This window comes from Peromyscus californicus, unplaced genomic scaffold (genome assembly GCF_007827085.1).
Source record: "Peromyscus californicus insignis strain IS unplaced genomic scaffold, ASM782708v3 Scaffold_5__1_contigs__length_169319896, whole genome shotgun sequence".
NCBI classification, from domain to species: Eukaryota; Metazoa; Chordata; class Mammalia; order Rodentia; family Cricetidae; genus Peromyscus; species Peromyscus californicus.
This window is the reverse complement of record NW_026294573.1, coordinates 103,921,724-103,939,990: the sequence shown is the minus strand read 5'-3', so window position 1 is coordinate 103,939,990 and position 18,267 is coordinate 103,921,724. Positions and strand designations below refer to the sequence as shown.

The 18,267-nt window shown below is 49.5% G+C and overlaps 2 protein-coding genes across 2 annotated transcripts; both read right to left on the bottom strand.

Annotated features, from left to right (window-relative positions):
* Positions 1-3,767: 3,767 nt before the first annotated feature.
* LOC128097662 (olfactory receptor 13C2-like) lies at positions 3,768-5,584 on the bottom strand. Its single transcript, XM_052718326.1, has one exon. The coding sequence runs from the start codon at positions 5,490-5,492 to the stop codon at positions 4,578-4,580; it is 915 nt and encodes a 304-aa protein (XP_052574286.1). The 5' UTR covers positions 5,493-5,584; the 3' UTR covers positions 3,768-4,577.
* Positions 5,585-13,605: 8,021 nt separating this feature from the next.
* On the bottom strand, positions 13,606-14,678 carry LOC128097769 (olfactory receptor 13J1). The gene has a single exon (XM_052718482.1). The coding sequence runs from the start codon at positions 14,676-14,678 to the stop codon at positions 13,740-13,742; it is 939 nt and encodes a 312-aa protein (XP_052574442.1). The 3' UTR covers positions 13,606-13,739.
* Between the last annotated feature and the right edge of the window lie 3,589 nt (positions 14,679-18,267).

Genomic DNA, 18,267 nt, shown 5'->3' with positions numbered 1-18,267 from the left:
GAGTAGAGAATAAAGTGGCTGACTGAGTGGCAAGGAGGGAAGGTGTATGGGCTGGATGTCCATTCCTGTATCAGAAGTGCTGTTCTTGGACCAGGGTTGGTGGTGCACGCCTTTAATCTACCCCAGCATTCTAGGAGTAGGAGCCCGTGAATTGACATAAGGTCAAGCCAGCCAAGTTTACACAGACCCTCTCTTAAAATAAATGGTTGGAGAAATGGCTCAGTGCTTAAGAGTATGCATTGCTCTTCCGAGGACCGGAGTTCAATTCCCTGTACTCAGTTAGAGGATAAGATGCCTGTAACTACAGCTCCAGGGACTACACCACCTCTGGATTTCATGGGTACCTCTCCACACAAGTGGTACACATTCCTACATACAAAAACACATACACTCGATTAAAAATAATAAATTTTTTAAAAAAGAAAGAGATACTATTTCTTACCTTATCTATGACTGTACCTGAACACACCTGAATTTGGATGATCAAAGAAGCTAAGCAGGGCTGGGCTGGTTAGTGCTTGGATGGGAGATAAGCCATTCTCACCCTGGGATAGGTAGAATCAGGCCATGAGGACAGTTGACCCAAATAACCAGAGCTCACGACTGGCTCCACAAGAGTATGAAAGGCAGTGAAGAGGGCAGGGAATGGGGTTGCCATAATGCCAAGATGTTGGGAAAGCTTCTCTGTGGTTATGAGTGCCCATCTTTTATTCCTTTCCCGAGACTCATTCTACCTGGTCCCAAGTCACTAAAGTACTTAGGTGTAGTCGGAAGGTTTCTCAGGTCCCACCAAGCCGCCACAGTCCCGTGGCCCACTTATAGAATAATCACTCAGAAGCTTATATTAATTGTAACTGTTCCGCCATTAGCTCAGGCTCATTACTGACTAGTTCTTACACTTAAATTACCCATAATTCTTATCTATGTTTAGCCACATGGCTTGGTACCTTTTCTCAGTTCTGCTTTCACATCTTGTTTCCTCTGTGTCTGGCTGGAGACTCCTGACTCAGCCTTCCTCTTCCCAGAATTCTCCTTGTCTGCTTATCCCGCCTGGCTGGAGACTCCTGACTCAGCCTTCCTCTTCCCAGAATTCTCCTTGTCTGCTTATCCCGCCTATACTCCTACCTGGCTACTGGCCAGTCAGCATTTTATTTATCAACCAATCAGAGCAGCACACATTCACAGCATACAGAACGACATTCCACAGCACATAGGACACTTAATATAGTGCCCAGCCTGTTGCATAAGATAGACAAAGGTCACAGCATGTTTGGAAAGGGTCACAGTGATGGGGAATGACATAGGAAGCTGTGAAGAGTGAAGTGGACCTGGAGTGAGGTGTGTGTGTGTGTGTGTGTGTGTCTGGGTGTGTGTCTGGGTGTGGGTGTGGGTGATGAAGGAAAGCAGCTAATGATGCTTTAAAGGACAGATAGACAGTGTGGTCTTTACCCTAGGAAAATGGGAATGAGGAGCTCCTGGAAACATCTGAGCAGGAGAGTAGCCTGAACAAACAGTTTTGAGGGCTGGTGTGAAGGGTGTGGGGGGAGGATGCAGTGACCGAACTACCACACTAACTGAAAGGGAAACGGTGACGGCTTCTTTCCATGGTACCAGTGGAAGGAGGAGGCTGCTTTCGGAGCTCCAGAGGCAGGCTTCAGAGCGTGTAGGGCCTGGTGGCGTGTGGTGTGGTGGGTTATGAAAGCCCGGATGACCTCTGTCTTTCTGACTTGGTTGATGGTGCCATCCCCTGATAAGATGACACAGTTGTGATTGGGGATGATGAGTACAGTTTGGGACGTTTTGGATTTGAGGTGTTTGTTGGAGTCCTGGAGGAGCCAACAATAAGACAGGACTACAGAGCAGCTCACAGAGCAGCTCTGCCAGGCCTGGAACCCTGAGCTGTCGGCTGACCTGGGTCATCGGGAGAATCTAAGGTCCAGCAAGCCTGGACCGCCTCGGACACACAGCTGTGGTCAGCAGTTATTACTGTTTTCTTGCATGTATCTGTAAATGCAACCACACCAAGTTTCCTGTCCGCCTACCACGGCTTGGAGCATGCCTAGTAACATGGGCTCAGTGTTGCCTGGTGGTGACAGTTCAGTTCCACAGTCCTGTAGGGAAGGTCCCATTAGAGCCATGGGGATGAGTCAGAGTTGGTGGCACCTTGCCCCAAAGGAGCTCTCATGTTGATAAGGATGGGATCGATCCCAATGAAGGGTCCCAATAAAGTGTCGTAGGATATGAAGAAGACAACCTCCAGATGCATCAAGAAAGAACGTGTGAAGGAGATAGTGTCTAAAATGGCTTGAAAACTTGGCCTTGGTGTGATTCATGAATAGCCTGAGGGTGGGGCCAGTCCAGATGATGTAATGAGAGGCTGACCATGTGGGGAGAACAAGTCCTGCTGAGTGGGCGGGACTCCTAAGGGCCTGGAGGACTAAGAACTTTAGACTTAATGCCGTGATAGTGGGAGGCCATGGAAGGATGCAAGGAGTTTATTGTTGGGATCATGGGTCGTTAATACATTAAACATAACCCCAGAGAATGCTAAAATGTATCAATGTTGCAGTAAGGAATGGAAACCAAGCATTTTCTCTTGGTTTAAATTTTTTTCATATTTTTTGAGACAGGGTCTCACTGTGGTGCCCTGGCTGGCCTGGAACTCACTATGTAGACCAGGATGATCTCAAACTCATGGAGATCTGCCTGCCTCTTCCTCCCCAGTGCTGGTATTAAAGGAATATACCACCACACTCTACTCTCTTGGGTTAATTTGACCAACAATGAGCCAATCTTTGAAATCTTCTCTTGTCTTCCGTCTATAGTTTGTAGTTACTGGTCTATCTAGTCTGTGTATTGTGTGTGTGTGTGTGTGTGTGTGTGTGTGTGTGTGTGTGTGTGTGTGTGTGTGTGTGATGTCCTTGTCTCCTATCTGTCCTGTGTCTGATTGTGTGCCTGTCTCTGTGTCTGTCTGATCTGTTCCTGTCTTATGTCTATCTCTAAAAACTGGCTTTGAACTATATTTTATAGAACAGCACAGACAATACGGCATAGGGCAAAAATGAGGAATTCTTACCAAAATCTTGAACAGAGTTTTAAAAAGGAAGTAACTTTACTGTTCCCAGCTGACCCAGGATAGTAAACAAAACCACACAAACGTTAACAACTGACACCCACATGTTGCTTTCAACATTTATGGTGGGCATTTGTTTTAAAGTTGCTCCCAACCTGTTAGCTGTTTGCAGAAAATGATTACCACAACGTACACATTATTCTGGGTTAAGGGCATGGACCAGTACATAACAAGAGTAAAGCTATGCATTAGCTTAGGTTGAGAAGTGGAGTGCATGAGGAATCCAAGGTCTAGTAAGACTGGTTTACATTGTTCTCTTAAAGGCAGGTTAAACTTCAACAAGCTGAGTACACAGTAGGACAGCAGGTTAAGTACACAGTCTTAAATAATCTCAAGGGGTATTACTTTCTTTACTAGAGGCCTGCCAAAAGCTCAGTCTTTGGGACGCGAGATATTTTCATAAAATCAGTACAAGGTCAGACTTCCACAATCATGGCAGTAGTTAAGGAGACCCATCAAGCTGGATCTCTGCATTTGGCATTGGGCCTGAAGCTTTTACAGGCTGTTGGACTGGTGGTCAGTCAAGACAGGGGCATGAGGGAAGGAAAGTAAGGGTGGATTAGAGCTGGGAAGACAAACGAGAACTGTGTCCAGCTCTCACTGTCGTCAAGCTTAATGATCACATGGCCCGCAGGAGAAGCGGGCACCTTTTGGCACATAGCTGCACTTGGCCCAGTCTGAGAACAGCTCGGAGGGGATCTGGCTAGAACCAGATGGGCCATTAACAATGGGATTCAGCATATTAGTGATGTGAGTGTTCCTGCAGGAATGGATGTTGCTCACTTTGGCTTCCGAGTTTCTGTACACATATGTCCCATGGACAACTCTAACCAAGCCCATATGGAAAAAAGAACGTTCCGGAAAGCATGTTGCTAGCCTACTTTGGCTGTGCTGATATAAAGCTGCTGTGAGTAAGCTAACTGGAACTTTTTTTGGGGTGATGAACCCAGTATGGGTCTGTGAAGGAGAGACCAGGGCAGAGGAAACCAAGTCTTACTTCCTCTTGGGCTGACTCTTCAGTTTTGGGTGCTGGCCATTAGGTTTTCAAAAATCTCTGAGTCCTCTTTTTCCTTCCAAGCATGTGCCAGGCTGGGTTTCTCCCCTGTACATTAGATGTGGCCATGTGTCGGCCTGTGCCCCGTCTGAGTGGACGCTGTGAGAGCGCATGCAGGCTGGTTTGCGTCTCTCTTCCCTTGGTCATGGTCATGAGCATGGGTTGTAACGGCTTTGTGACCCTGAGTCCCACAAGGGTGATGCGGAGCAGAACCCCAGCCAAGCATAGGTCTGGTCTAATAGACCTGAGACATGAGTGAGAAACAGACCTTAGTGATTTGAAAGCCGCTGAGAACGTGAAGCCATCTCCCCAATAGAACTTAGTCTCTGCTGCCTGAGAAAGATAGAGAATGAGTTAAAAGTGGGACATTTTCCTGGTGAGCAGACCTCCTCACAGCAGGGCTGTGACGGCGGCTTTCACTTCCATGTTCCTCAGACTGTAGATAAAGGGATTTAGTGAGGGTGCCACAATCCCATAGAACAGTGTGATGATCTTATCCACACTGGGGTCTTTGGCTTTGGGCTTGAGGTACATGAAGGATATGGTCCCATAGAAAATCACCACCACTGTGAGGTGGGCAGAGCAGGTGGAGAAGGCTTTGGCCCGGCCTGCAGTAGAGGGGATCCTAAAGATGGCAGCCAGGATGAAAACGTAAGAGAGGCATATGAGCAGGAGTGGAGTCATCGTCAGGACAGCTGTGGCCATCATTAATATCAGTGCGTTGAGGGAGATGTCCCCGCAGGCCAGCTTCAGCACTGCCAAGATCTCACAGAAGAAATGGTTGATGACATTGTGGCCACAGAAGGGGAGGCGCCAGACAAGGATGGAATGCAGCAGCGAGTTGGCAAAGCCTGTTCCCCAGCTTATTCCTGCCATCTGCACGCATAGCTGCCCACTCATGAGCTCTGAGTACCGAAGTGGCTGACAGATAGTCACATACCGGTCGTACGCCATCACAGCCAGAAGCAGGCATTCTGTAGCACCTAGTGCCAGGGTCATGTACATATGCATGGCACAGCTGGGGAAGGAGATGGTCCTTTGGACATCCAGGAAGTTGAGTAGCATCAGAGGTATGAAGGAAGAGGTACCACAGATATCTATGAGAGAGAGGTTGCTGAGAAAGAAGTACATGGGGTTGTGCAGGTGGGGGTCCAGCACAATCAGCTCCACCAGCAGGGAGTTTCCCAGTAGAGTGGTGCAGTAGACGCCCAGACAAAGCACAAACAGGACTATCTCTAGGCTGTGGTGCTCCTGGAGTCCCAGCAGGACATACCCTGTCACAGCTGTGTGGTTTGCCCAAGCCATCTCGTTCCTCTTTTTGCTGCCTGGACCACACAGCTCTGGCTAGCTGGGAAATGAGCAAGATGGGACCAGCAGCAGGTCAGCCTCCCTCCGGGGTTTAGCTGCATCATCTGTAGAATGAGAGAGTCGGACTTTAGATCTGCAGCTGGTCTTCTCAGTCACACGCTACACACTCTGGTCCCCTAAACTCCTCTCTGTCCTCCACAAACGGTGCTCAGAGGAGACAGAAGACTCACGTTTGATGTCTTCTTTTGGAATCTAAAGTGATTTTTTTTTTTTGAGATAGGGTCTCCCTATGTACCCAGGCTGGCCTCCAACCCTCCATCCTCCTGAGGGCTAGTATCACAGGCAAGTGCCACCACACCCAGCTTGTCAAGTGTCCTTGAACATTCAAAGGAAGCTCTGTTTTAGATTACTTCCTATAACAATCATGCCCAGAGCATCTCCGCTGCATTCACTCTCTGGGTATTATTTTGTGTGCCTACTCTGTGCTAGGTATTGTTTCTTTCATGTTTCACAACAGAAAGAAAAAGAATCAGGGAAAAAATTTACAGCTGTCATAGTTACTGCCCAGCTCCCTTGACTGAGACAAGATGAGCTCTGGAAGGTAGGTGTTTGACGGGTGCTGTCACCTAGCATGGAATATTTGGCTTCCCAGGATGTGTAAGTCTGGTTGCTGGTCACCTCTCTCTAGGGAGTTGCAGGACAGTCTCTTGATTTTCAAAGGGAAATGCAAGAGCATGCACACCTCAGTAGAGCTGCTGCTGGTCCCGGGGTTTAACCTGGTTCTGCAAGCCTGTGCGTCTGTGCGCCTGTGCGCCTGTGCTAAGTGCTGCGGAAGCGGCAGGCTGCTGTGGCTCCTGCTCCCCTGAAGTTTAAAACCACTTGCCCTCTGGCTCTCAGTGACCTTGGACACAGCCCTTCCTCTCTTGGGGCTTAAGAGCCTTGAGAGTTTCTCCGAGTCTAAGACAGAAAGAGATCAATCTGAACTCTGAAGAGACTTGCTAGCCTAGTCGTCCTGGATGTGTGGTTACAAGATCTTGTTTAGCTCAACTCCCGTGGCAGAGGCATTTGAGGCTCTTGTGAGCACACTCTGCTCTGCTCGCCTGCCTCATGCGAACCGCATGCTTCCATCTGGTTAGAGTGTTTCCATCATTAGATGACGTCTCCACCACCCAGTCTCATCCCTCTTCCTGTGAGAGGTCCTTGGGCTGCACCGGCATTTCTCACCCACTCTTCTAGCCTCAGTTTGCACACCTCTGCGTGGCTGCCTCACATGACTCTGGCCACCCGATAACAGGATGCTCACCTGCCTGTTAGTAGATGTATTTCAGATGAATTGTGTTATTGTGCCCCTCCCTTACTCTCCCCCTCTGACTAGACTATTGAATAGTGAGCTATTGAAGTGAAAGGGATATATCCAATTTGTCACTGTCACCCTCCAGTGTTCTGTTCCCAAGACGACCAGTGATTGCCATTCCAACTGAGCTATGTGTTGAGATGGCTGCTGTCACTGTGCCCTATATACTGTTTTCTGATATGAACACTCCCCCCGCCTCCACCACAAAGATGGAGTCATTGGGGAGTGGCAGTCTCCTACCTAGGGAACAGCTACTTTTTCTTGGGGGGCCACATCAGGAGCATAGTGGGCTTCATCACAGCGTTAGGGTCTGCTCATGACATATCAGGGCTATGAGAACTAACCCAATCTAAGTGGAGAAAATACCATGGTGCCAGGCCACCAGTGGCTTTGACCTAGAACTGGGCACATGATAGGACACCAGGAGCATCAGTCAGGAGGTGCCAGATTATGCTGCAGTAACACACAACCTCATAACTTTAGCTAGCTTAACATGACAGGCATGTCTTCTTAATACATATACAACGTGGATTTCAGAGGACTCTCTTCAGAGGCTGGCTCATGGGGACCTCTGCCACTCGGGACATCACCAGTTATAAACGGCTGGGGTAGGACACACTGGAACATCTCCACCAGCAGTTAAATGCTCAGACCAAGAAGTATGACACACTGTATGTACATCTACCCACAAACCACTGGGTCTGTGTAGTCCCAACACGTGCTCAGAAGGGAGAGAACCAGAGAGGTTACTGCACATCAGCACTACATCTGGGCACCTTGGCATCTCATGGCACATTCAAATCCATTCTAAATAGGGCATGGTGGCACATGCCTATAATACCACAAAGGACACCAAGGCATGAGAATTGTAGGTTTGAAGCCAGCTTGAGCTCCATGGAGAATACCAGGCCAGATTGTTTTTGTTTTTGTTTTTTTCAGAGACAGGGTTTCTCTGTGTAGCTTTGGTGCCTGTTCTGGATCTCGCTCTGTAGACCAGACTGGCCTTGAACTCACAGAGATCCCCCTGGCTCTGCCTCCCGAGTGCTGGGATTAAAGGCGAGTGCCATCACCACCCAGCTCAGATTTTTTTTTGAATGATTCTATCATCTGTCTAGATGTCACACACTATTATGTCCCAGAAAAACACCATATTCAAAGAGCTATGTGACACTGAGTGTCTCCGAGAACCATGCGTCTATTTCCAGTCTACTGTCTAACAACGTGTGGAGGCAGAAAAAGCCTGGCTGGGTCCTGGAATGGAAGGGAAGAGACCTGGGTTCGATTTCTGGCTTTTGTTCCCATTCTGCTGTGGGACCTTAACCAAGTTCCTCCAACTCAGAAATGGAGCCATTCAGCTAGGTGATCTCTGGTACTCTGTAACCTCCCAAACAGTCCCTCACATTGTTCCAGAAACTTCTAACCCCGTGGCCTGCAGGCCAGTGTTACTTTGCAAGGCAAATATCCCATAAGTTTCAGTGCTGGTGAACCTAATGGTAACCACTTCATTCTTAAAAATGCAGGCTTCAAAGATTATTTTCATAGGAATAAAGGGACACAATAAATAGAAAGGCCTGTTCTTTAAAATGTCTGGATTTGGGATTTCTGCTTCGCCATTTCCACTGCCGCCATGTGAGAGGGTAGTGAGAGGGGCCTTGGAATCAGGCTGTCCTGGGCCCCCCACACCCAGCTTTGCCAATTGCGAGCATGTCCCCTCCTGCCCCCACAGGTTTTTGTTGTGGTGGTTGATTGTTTTTTTGGTGTGTGTGTGTGTGTGTGTGTGTGTGTGTGTGTGTGTGTGTGTGTGTTCATTTGTTTGAGATAGGGCTATTAACTGGCCTGGAACTTGCTGTATTGACCAGGTTAGCCTTAAGTTCATAATCATCCTCCTGCCTCCGTCTCCCAATCTGGGATTGCAAATGTGCACCACCGTGTTCTGTCTGCTAACCGTTTTTTGAGCCTCAGTTTCCTTACCTGTCAGAGGGACAGTAGTGCCTCCTTGCAAATGGTGATAGTTTCGGAGTGCATGGGGTGCAGTACAGCTGTTAGTTCCGAGCCTGGCTCGTGGTAAATATTCAGTGAGTGTGGATATTATCATTGTCATGTAATAGGTACTTTAGCTTTTAAAGGTCTTGAAGAAGGGTTACTGTAAATAGCATGCAGATGAATTCCTTACCATGGACGGACTGATGCAGTGGCGTAAGAACAGGCGGGGGTCTGGAGTCATGCTGGCTGACCTGAAGCTTGCGGGAACTGGTTGGGTAGTCCTGAGTTCATAACTAGCAGGTGCAATGTGCGAAGGTGGGTCAGGCTGAGGGGCCCCAAGGATCAGCGTCCTGATCCCCTGCCACACAGCCCGCCTGCTCCCTTTCCAGGGACCACATGGTCCCTGCCCAATTTAAAGTTCAACTCTACAAGCTCACAAACTTTCAGCCTTGCCTGCTGAGGGACTCGGGCTCCTGGGACTCCAGGTTCCTTGCCCTGTTCCAAGAGGTCCCTGCTGATGTGAGGTGGACAGAGAAGGTCGGACCTTCTCTGTAGTCTTACCTCTTGCATGCCACAGGCTCTAGGGTGGGGCAGTCCTTTACTAGGCCTGGGCACCTGCATTGGAAAATGATTTATCTCCTTCCGTGATTGCTGTGTGCTCTTAGATCCATCCATCCATCCATCCATCCACCCACCCAGCTTTGAGGAAGGCTATTTACTGGGGGAGGTATGAGACCCCCAAATGCATGTAAGGGGTGTTTTAAATGCTCACCTCAGGCATGTGAATTTTTATAGATTTTCCCCTTCCCTTCACAGCCTTTTACAACAAAGATACTATTTACAATTTAGATACTAAAATACAGCTATAAAAAGACAGTAGAATTTATAATTTCTCATACTATGCCATGATGTATCTTCTGGGATTTTTATCAGGAATACAAGTCAAAGCAATGATTAGTTCTGATTTTCTATCTGCCCCTGGAATGGTGCAGGCCTGTTTGCTGCCTGGGAGACACTTGAACCCAACAGGTCTGAGACCAGGATTGGTGTCTCCTCAGCCCTGCCTGCTGCTCTTGTCTTCTGTACCACAGCAGACGGTGGTAGCGTCTCTACCCATCCGAGAAATCCCCTGAAGCCCACGGTCTTCCCTCTTCCTCACCCACTTCTGCGATGCCGAAGAGTACAGGTAAATCACATCTATTATCCCGCACGTCTCCTCCTCCCGGACATCTTGCTCATGCCTGTCGGTAACAGCGTTTCTGTTCCACCCTCCTCTCTCGGCTCACATGGCTGAGGCTGCATCACCAGCCTCCTCCCTTCTGCCCCACCGGAGCCCATCGACTCTGGAGCAAGATGACCTCCCACTTCCTAAAAAGAATACCGTCATTTCTCAGGTCCAAGGTCCTATTTATTTAGAAATATTGAACAATGTTGAAAAAGCCAAGAGAACAGTAGTTACCTGTAACCCCACTGCCTAGAGAGGAAGCAACTGTTATGAACATCTCATTGCAGTTTTCCGGAATTTTCTACAGACTTAGTCATTACCCATGAGACAAAGAATTAAACAGTAAGATTAGGGAGGCACTGAACGCGATGTTTCCTGGTCTGCCTTCCCCCGCTCCTGTTAATTACATTGTGATAATTTCCTGTCATCCAGTATTTCTCAAAAATGTTTCCTGTGTCTGTGTTGCATCCCACCATTGGACTCCACCCGGATTAATTTAAACATTCTTTTCCAATTGGACATCAAGATTGCAGTATTTTTTGTACTATGTATTAATGTGTTTTGTGCTGTAATTAGAATTCTTGTATATAAATATTTAACTGTGTCCTATTGTGTGTGTGTGGGTGCGTGCGTGTGTGTGTGTGTGTGTGTGTGTGTGTGTGTGTGTGTGTCTGTGTGTGTGTGAGGGCATCTCACGTAGCCCAGGCTGATCTCAAACTTGCTATACGGTTGAGGAGTGCCTTTAACCTCTGATCTTTCTGTCTCTGTCTCCTAAGTGCTAAGATCACAGGCATGCACCACCATGCCCTGCATTTGTTCTTCATTTATTCCCTTAAAGTAGATTTCTAGAAATGACAGTGTTAAAAGATCTGGAAGTTTTTAAGGTCCCTGGTTCATCTTTCCACTTACTGTACAAGAAGTTCATACCGACTTATTACCGCTCCTTATTTAACAGTAGGCACAAGATGAGGAGAAGCCGATTCACTAGGTGTGAAAGGGAAGATGGTACCCTGGCAGTGACGGAAAGCAGCCTGGCCTGATTGCTGCCAGCCCCACTCATGCATGCTCAGAAGGTATCCAAGAGCAGTGGTACCTTCCCCTTGGGCCTCTGCTCATATCAGATGTGGTGGGGAGATGAAGCCCAGCATTGCAACCAGTAGTTTGAGGAGATCCCTGCTTAGGAACCTCCACTTGGGTAAAATGGAATCGTTGGCTACACCACAGAAAAAAAATTCAGCAAAAGTCAGAGACATGGAGGGGAAAGGATGTACAACGAAGGGGGTGCTAACTGGAGAGGGAAGCTGTACTTAGGTGTCTTTACAATGGATACATAAATTTTTGTCACATTGCTTAGAGGATGTAATTTACAGCTGGGCATAGTGCTGTGGGCCTTTAATCCCAGCACCCAGGAGGCAGAAGTAGGCAGATCACTATGAATTTGAGGCCAGTCTGATCTATATAGTGAGTTCCAGGCCAAGAGACCTTGTCTAAAAAAAAAAAAAAAAAAAGAATAAAAACAAATAATGTAATTTATAAAACTTAAGGATTAAGCAAAATTTGAAAGTAAAAGTATATGATTTAAAAAAAAATTTATTTTTGTTTTATGTGTATGAATGTTTGCCTGCTTGTCTGTATGTGCACCATGTGTGTACAGTACCCATGGAGGCCAGAAGAGGGCATCGCATCCCCTGGACCTGGTGTTACAGATGGTTGTGAGTCGCAATGTGGTTGTGCGTCCTCTGCAAGAACAATAAATGCTCTTAACTGCTGAGCCATCCTTCCAGTTCTTATTTCTCATCCTCAAGTATTTCCTTTGTAAATGAATTGTAAGGTCTACTATTTAGAAGTAGGGATGAGATGGGAATGCTAACATAGTTAAACTCAAGGCACAGACATTTTGGCCCTAAGTAAGTAGAGTTCTTGATCGTTCCGTGGTTAGCTTATTCTTTTTTTTTTTTTTTTTTTTTGAGACAGGGTTTCTCTGTGTAACCTCTCTCTCTTGACTATCCTGGAACTTGCTTTGTAGACCAGGCTGGCCTTGAACTCACAGAGAGCCTCCTGGCTCTGCCTCCCAAGTGCCGGAATTAAAGGTGTGCGCCACCACTGCCCAGCTTGAGTTCTTGATCGTTTTGAACATCCTGTTTGAGACGTCTTTAGGAAAACGAGTACCGCCTCTGCAGGCAGGCTGGGTTTTATCAGTTATGTTGAAGTTTCTTGACTCTTGGCCAGGCAGACATGCAAACTAGATCCCAAGGGGCGCGGCTTCTGTCCCTTGCCCTGCTCCTTAATTTCCTTTCTCTTTCTAGCCTGGCTCACTGAGAGTCCCAGGGGAAGGAAGCAGGCCCAATAGAGGAATAGAGGGCTTGTGTGGGGCTGTGGTGGCCTGCAGCCAGCTAGCAGGAGGGCCTGACCGCTGCTTGGAGGTCAGGCCTAGCTCACTATGGTCTAGATGATGCCTGTCACTGAGGCCAGGGTGAGTGGGGGAGTGGATGTGTGACTCCTTCGTGTGCTCATAAGCTCTCAGAAAGGGAAACTGGGGAGGCTGAGCAGCCAGCAGGGACAGGGATGGAGGGCTCAGGGATGGGGTGATGAGGGTACCCCAGATGAGGCAGGAATACCGGAAGCTGCAGCTGCTGTTGGGTGGGGTTGAAGAGGAACCTCAGCTTAAGGTTGCTCTAGGTGGTTGGTGTCCTCTGCCCAGACAGATCTGGGATCTTGTACTTTTGGATCTAACTTCTGCCTCTCCTGTCGTCTCCCAGAGGACCAGGCCTTGCCTAACCTCTGTGGACTTCATCGCAGCTCTGTTCAGATTTGGGAAGGACCCTATACTACCATGAGTGTCTCCACATTTTCATGTTCATGTATGCACTTCAGAAAGGTGTTCAGGGCCTGGAGCTGAGCCAGGGTGGATGTTGGGGCAAAGTAAGATGTGATGTTCCCTGCTCTTGGTAGAATATTGGAAACCAAGGACGCAGGAGGGACACAAAGGAAGGAGCAAATGTGTGTGGGCCTCAAGGGACACATGGGGTGTGTGCCGGAAGAGCTGCCTCACAGGAAGAACACAAGAAGAGCGTGGGGGGTGGCAGTGTGGGGAAGGGTGAGGCTGGTGTGGGGGGCTATGAGGCAGGAGAGTGTGAGGAGAGGGCTGGCAGCTAGGCAGTCAGGTAGGCAGCTGTGAGAACCGGCTGAAGAGCATCTGCTTCATCTTGGGAGCAGTGAGGAGCCATTTATGGATGTCAGTCAGGAGAGTGATGAAATCTTAAGTGGTTCTTAAAATGGCCCTCCCGATGCCTCACTGAAGAGAGACTCAAGAGGTCAAGTCTAATGACTAATATCCATTTATTTATTTATTTGAGACTGGGTCTTACTATGTAGCACAGGCTGACATCAAATTTACCACCCTCCTGCCTCAGCCTCACAAATGCTGGTATTATAGGTGTGAGCCATGGCACCTAGCCAAGGCTGAAGTCTTGAGATCATCCCAGAGGCTACTGTGGAGGTCCAGAGGCGGACGCTGGGTACTAGGACAGGGCAGGAGCAGAAGGTGAGTAGTTCTGTGTCAGGATTAGTGGGACTTGGTGCTGTCTTTGGAGTGGAGGGCCTCATAGTTCTACGCTCTTGGTATTGGCATATGAGGACCCACACAAGCCAAGCCCCTACCGGTGACAAGCCCTGCCCTCCCTCACCTACAGGCCCATCTACTGCCCCACACTTTCCTGGCAGCCTCCTTCACCTCCTTGTTCCTCAGGCTGTAGATGACGGGGTTCAACATGGGTGTGACCACAGCGTAGAGGACTGTGAAGACCTGGTCAGAGATCCGGGCCTCCTTGCTCTTGGGTTTCATGTACATGAAGATGATGGTGCTATAGAAGAGCAGGACCACGGCCAGGTGTGCGGAGCAGGTGGAGAAGGCTTTGCGGCGTCCGGTGGCTGAGGGCACCCTCAGGATGGTGGCCAGGATTAGCATGTAGGACAGGCAGATGAGGGTCAGGGGTACAGGCAGGAGGAGGATGGCACCCACCAGCAGGAAGGCATCGCTGACAGCGGTGTCCCCACAGGCCAGCTTCAGCACGGCCAGGATCTCGCAGGTGAAGTGTCTGATCACATGGTGGCCACAGAAAGGCAGCCTCATGGCAATGACCGTTTCCGTCACCGACTTAAAGAGGCAGAGTACCCAGGAGGCCCCTGCCAGCACCAAGCAGAGCTTGTGGCTCATGAGCACAGGGTACCTGAGTGGTTGGCAAATGGCCAGGTAGCGGTCATAGGCCATGATGGCAAGCAGCAGGCACTCTGTGGAGCCCGTGGAAAGGCTCAAACACATCTGGATGGCACAGCCAGTAAAGGAGATGGTCTTCCGGGATGATAGGAGGTGGACCAGCATCAGGGGCACAAAAGTAGATGTGTAGCAGATGTCCAAAATGGAAAGGTTGCCCAGAAAAAAGTACATGGGCGTGTGTAGGCGGGCATCCAAGATGCTCACGGCCACAATGGCAGTGTTCCCCAGCAGGGTCACCAGGTACATGGCTGAGCACAGAGGAAAGAGTAGGTGCTCCAGGGCGGGGTAGCCAGAAAACCCCTTCAAGATGAACTCAGAGACTGTTGTCCTGTTGCTGGTCTCCATACTGCAGGGTTCTGGCTTCCACACAGTGGGGCGGAAGGACAGAGCGTGCAGGGTAGTGGGACCACAGAGGCTGCTAAGGTCTTTTCCAGCTGGGACACACTTTCTGGGACTCTGGGGCCGTCTCCTCACCCTCTGCGGGCTTCAGTGCATCCATGTGAGAAGTGAGGATGACTTAGAACAGCGTTTCCCTAAGAGGGTGTTCATGGAGGTGTGAAGGGGCAGTCTGAAGAATCACTGTGAGCCAATGCTGAGTGAGAAATCAAAGCCTTTACTATAGGACTCGCCAAAGCCTTTAAACGGCCGATGTTTATTGGTGGCTCTCCAAAAGCAATGTAGATTATGTGCTCCCAAACTTACCTGACCCTAGATCCTCTTTCACCCCTTAACCTATCACAGACAAGTGATCTACGAACTGAGTTCGGGAGCTGATGGGCTAGGTCAGAGGTCCTCAAACTTGAACACACACTGGACTTTCTTAGAAGGCTGTCAAGACACAGCTCGTTTGCCTCCCAGAGTTTCTGGCTTAGGGGATCTGTGTGCTGCCACTGCTGCTCTGCTGGCCCAGGCACGGATGTCTCTGAAGGTCCTCCTGGCTTTGCGGCAGCCTCTGACGCATGGCTTACACTCTTCCTACTATCTGGAATGTCCTCATTTATCCTTCAGCTGTGGTAGTCTGATTTGTCTCCTCAGACCAGCTCTGGTCTCCATGCACTCTATGCTCTGTGTCTTGGGTGGATGTTGGGGGACGGGGGGTGGGGTGGGGGGGACACGGACTGCTGCTGGCCTCTAAGCCATGAGTGCCCCTCCCCCACAGAGACGCTCTGTCAGCAGCTTGGTATAGGCTGAAGCTTTAGAAGTTGCCTCTTTGTGAGCTCTCTGGAGAAAAGCCAAGGGACACTGAAAGCCAGTTCCCAGCCTTATTTTCTCCCAGCCCGAACAAAGGATGTTTTGGCTTCATAACCACCAAGGTTACTAGCACAGGAAGTGCCCTGACAAGTTCACCGGGGAGCTCTCTTACAGCAGGTGGGGAAACCGAGCCCACACGATGGCCGCCAGGGAGGTGAGTCTCCAGGAGAGTCTTCCTAGCTCTGAAACACCTCCCCATATGGAGCAGACATTTGCCTCCAACACTCCCCAAACACCTGCTGTCCTGGCTGGACATCTTCCTGCTTCCTCCCCATAATCCTCTTCCTAGCAAAAAAGCAGATTTTCAGCCCTCCATGGTGTCTCAGAGTACCTGGAATGATGCCACCATAACACGGTGCCCAAATCCGCCTCCTCTCTGACGCTCCTCCTGGCGACTGTCCCCTCCTTTCACTGGCTCCTTATTTATTCTTTCCCAAATCAAGAAGTGACATGGGACCCGCTCCACACCAAACACTGTGCTGCGCATGAGGGGAACAAGTGAGGACGTAGGCTGGGCACCGACTCCAAACCCCTCCCGGGCAGAGTTCTCCACGCTCCAATGCTGGTTCCCCCTCCTCTCTCTGCATGCCCTAAGAGGCATACAAACTTCTTTGTAATAATGGGGCACTTGAAGGGTCTCTCTGGGCCTCTGCCACACCTCCGGCCAAGGCTAGGTGGCCCCAGTGACTATTCCTTCTTCCCATTCAGTACTAACATAGAACTCAGTGCTTAGTCCTACACTGACCCCACCTCTGGGAATCAAGGGCCACTCTGCAGCAAGGAGACCTCCTCTGATCTAGTCCTAGGGTCTCGGGTCGAGCTCTGGTCTCATCCTGACTGTGTCCACATCACCATGGTATCAGGAGGGGTATGAGCAGTGAGCTCCCCACCAAAGCTCGGTAGGGATTCTCTGAAGCGGGATGCTTGGTGGGGCCATCTCTTCTAGCAGAACATCATTGGAGACAAGCACTGGGACAAGGCATGGAGGTGGTCCTGTCTTTCCCTTGAAGCTCTGGTGACCGGAGTAAGCCATGGCCTCCTTTTTGCATGGTTGCACACACAGCACTTCACCACTTCAGTCACTAGGAAACATGGGCACCTGAGGCCATGGGCTCCGGGCAGGAATACACATATACCCACATGGGGTCACCTCCTGTGTACACATTCAGGTGGGCACACAAATATCTGTCTTACACACTGGTACATATACATCTGTGAGGCTCATTTGTGCACATGTGGCCATTCACATATTCACCTGAGTGTATTGCATAGATGTCTCTCTCTCTCTCTCTCTCTCTCACACACACACACACACACACACACACACACACACACACACACACGCGCGCGCACACACACATGCACACATACACACATGCACATCAGGACTGAAAGACTCTTGGACCTATGGCCAAAGTGCTTTACTGAGCTAGGCAGGAGACTACAGCTTGGTAGGGTTGAGGGGAGTCATAAGGACGGAGCAGCCCTGAGAGTGGGGCTTACAAAGGAGCCTGGGACAAGTTGACAAAACTGACTGTGTGTCCTGTCTGCTTCCTAGCCTGTGTGTCAAAGATGAGTCTCTCTGGCTCTGACTTTTCTCCTACAGCTGAGGAATACAGGAGGGGACCCAGGCAGGGCCTTTGTCTGTAGAGACCACAGGGTCCTTTCTGTCTCCCACTTCCTCCTGACCGCTGCTCCCTAAATTCCGGTTCACAGTCAGCCTCCCTTTACCTCCGGAGCCGACTGAGTTTTCCCCTCCATGTCCCATGTGTTCCCTTGTGCTGTAGCTCAGGGTGACAGCCATGTCTTCACTTCTTGCCAGCTGCCATCCCTGCCAGCCCACGGCGATGTCATCTCCTTCCTCTCCTCTCTTAGGTTCTAAGGCCAAGGTGCGGCTCTAAGTAACTTCTTGCTGTCTTCCTGCAACTCCCTAGGACTAAGGAAAATGGAGTGGGCAACTGGCCAGTTCTGGACTGCTTGCAGACACTCTTGCAGAACTTGGAAGGGGCTTACACATCGGCTGGATCCTTACACTTGGGGAAACTGAGGCCCAGAGATGGGAAGCAGCACAGTGAATCAGAATGGGAAGCCACAGCCCAGTGACTCCTCAGGGCTCCCCACCCTTCCTTCTGTCTACACACTCCACATCTCACCTACCTTCAGTCTCCTGATTTGTGCTCTGGCTCGCTGGCAGAAGCTTCACTCCAGCTTGACTCTCTAAACCGTGGAAACATGCCTAGGTTTTTGTGGAATTCATGGAGAGTTTTCAACTTGATAAAATCAAGTGGAACATTTAGAATTTGGCAGAATTATCTTAAGGGCTCAGAACTCAGCAGGATTCTCTGATGTAGGCGGAACTAGAACATTTTGGTGGCTCAAGACTGAATGGATCCTCGGTGGTTTTCTGTGGGCAGGAGTGGCTCCTCATTCTGGGCAGATCTCAGTGCCATCCTGACCAACAGCCTTCTAGGGAGCAGGTGGTCCAAATGGAGGCGGCACCATTCAAAGTGCCCCGTATACCAAGGGATTGCAAATCCCCAGGCAACTTAGAGTGGGGAAAGGAAATGTACCTAGCTTACACGCTTTGGGATGCTTCAGGGAGGATGTCCCAAAGACCCAATTACACAGTTTAGTTAGAGAGCTTAATTAGCGTCGAAAAGTTGGAGAAAGTGACTCAGGGCTC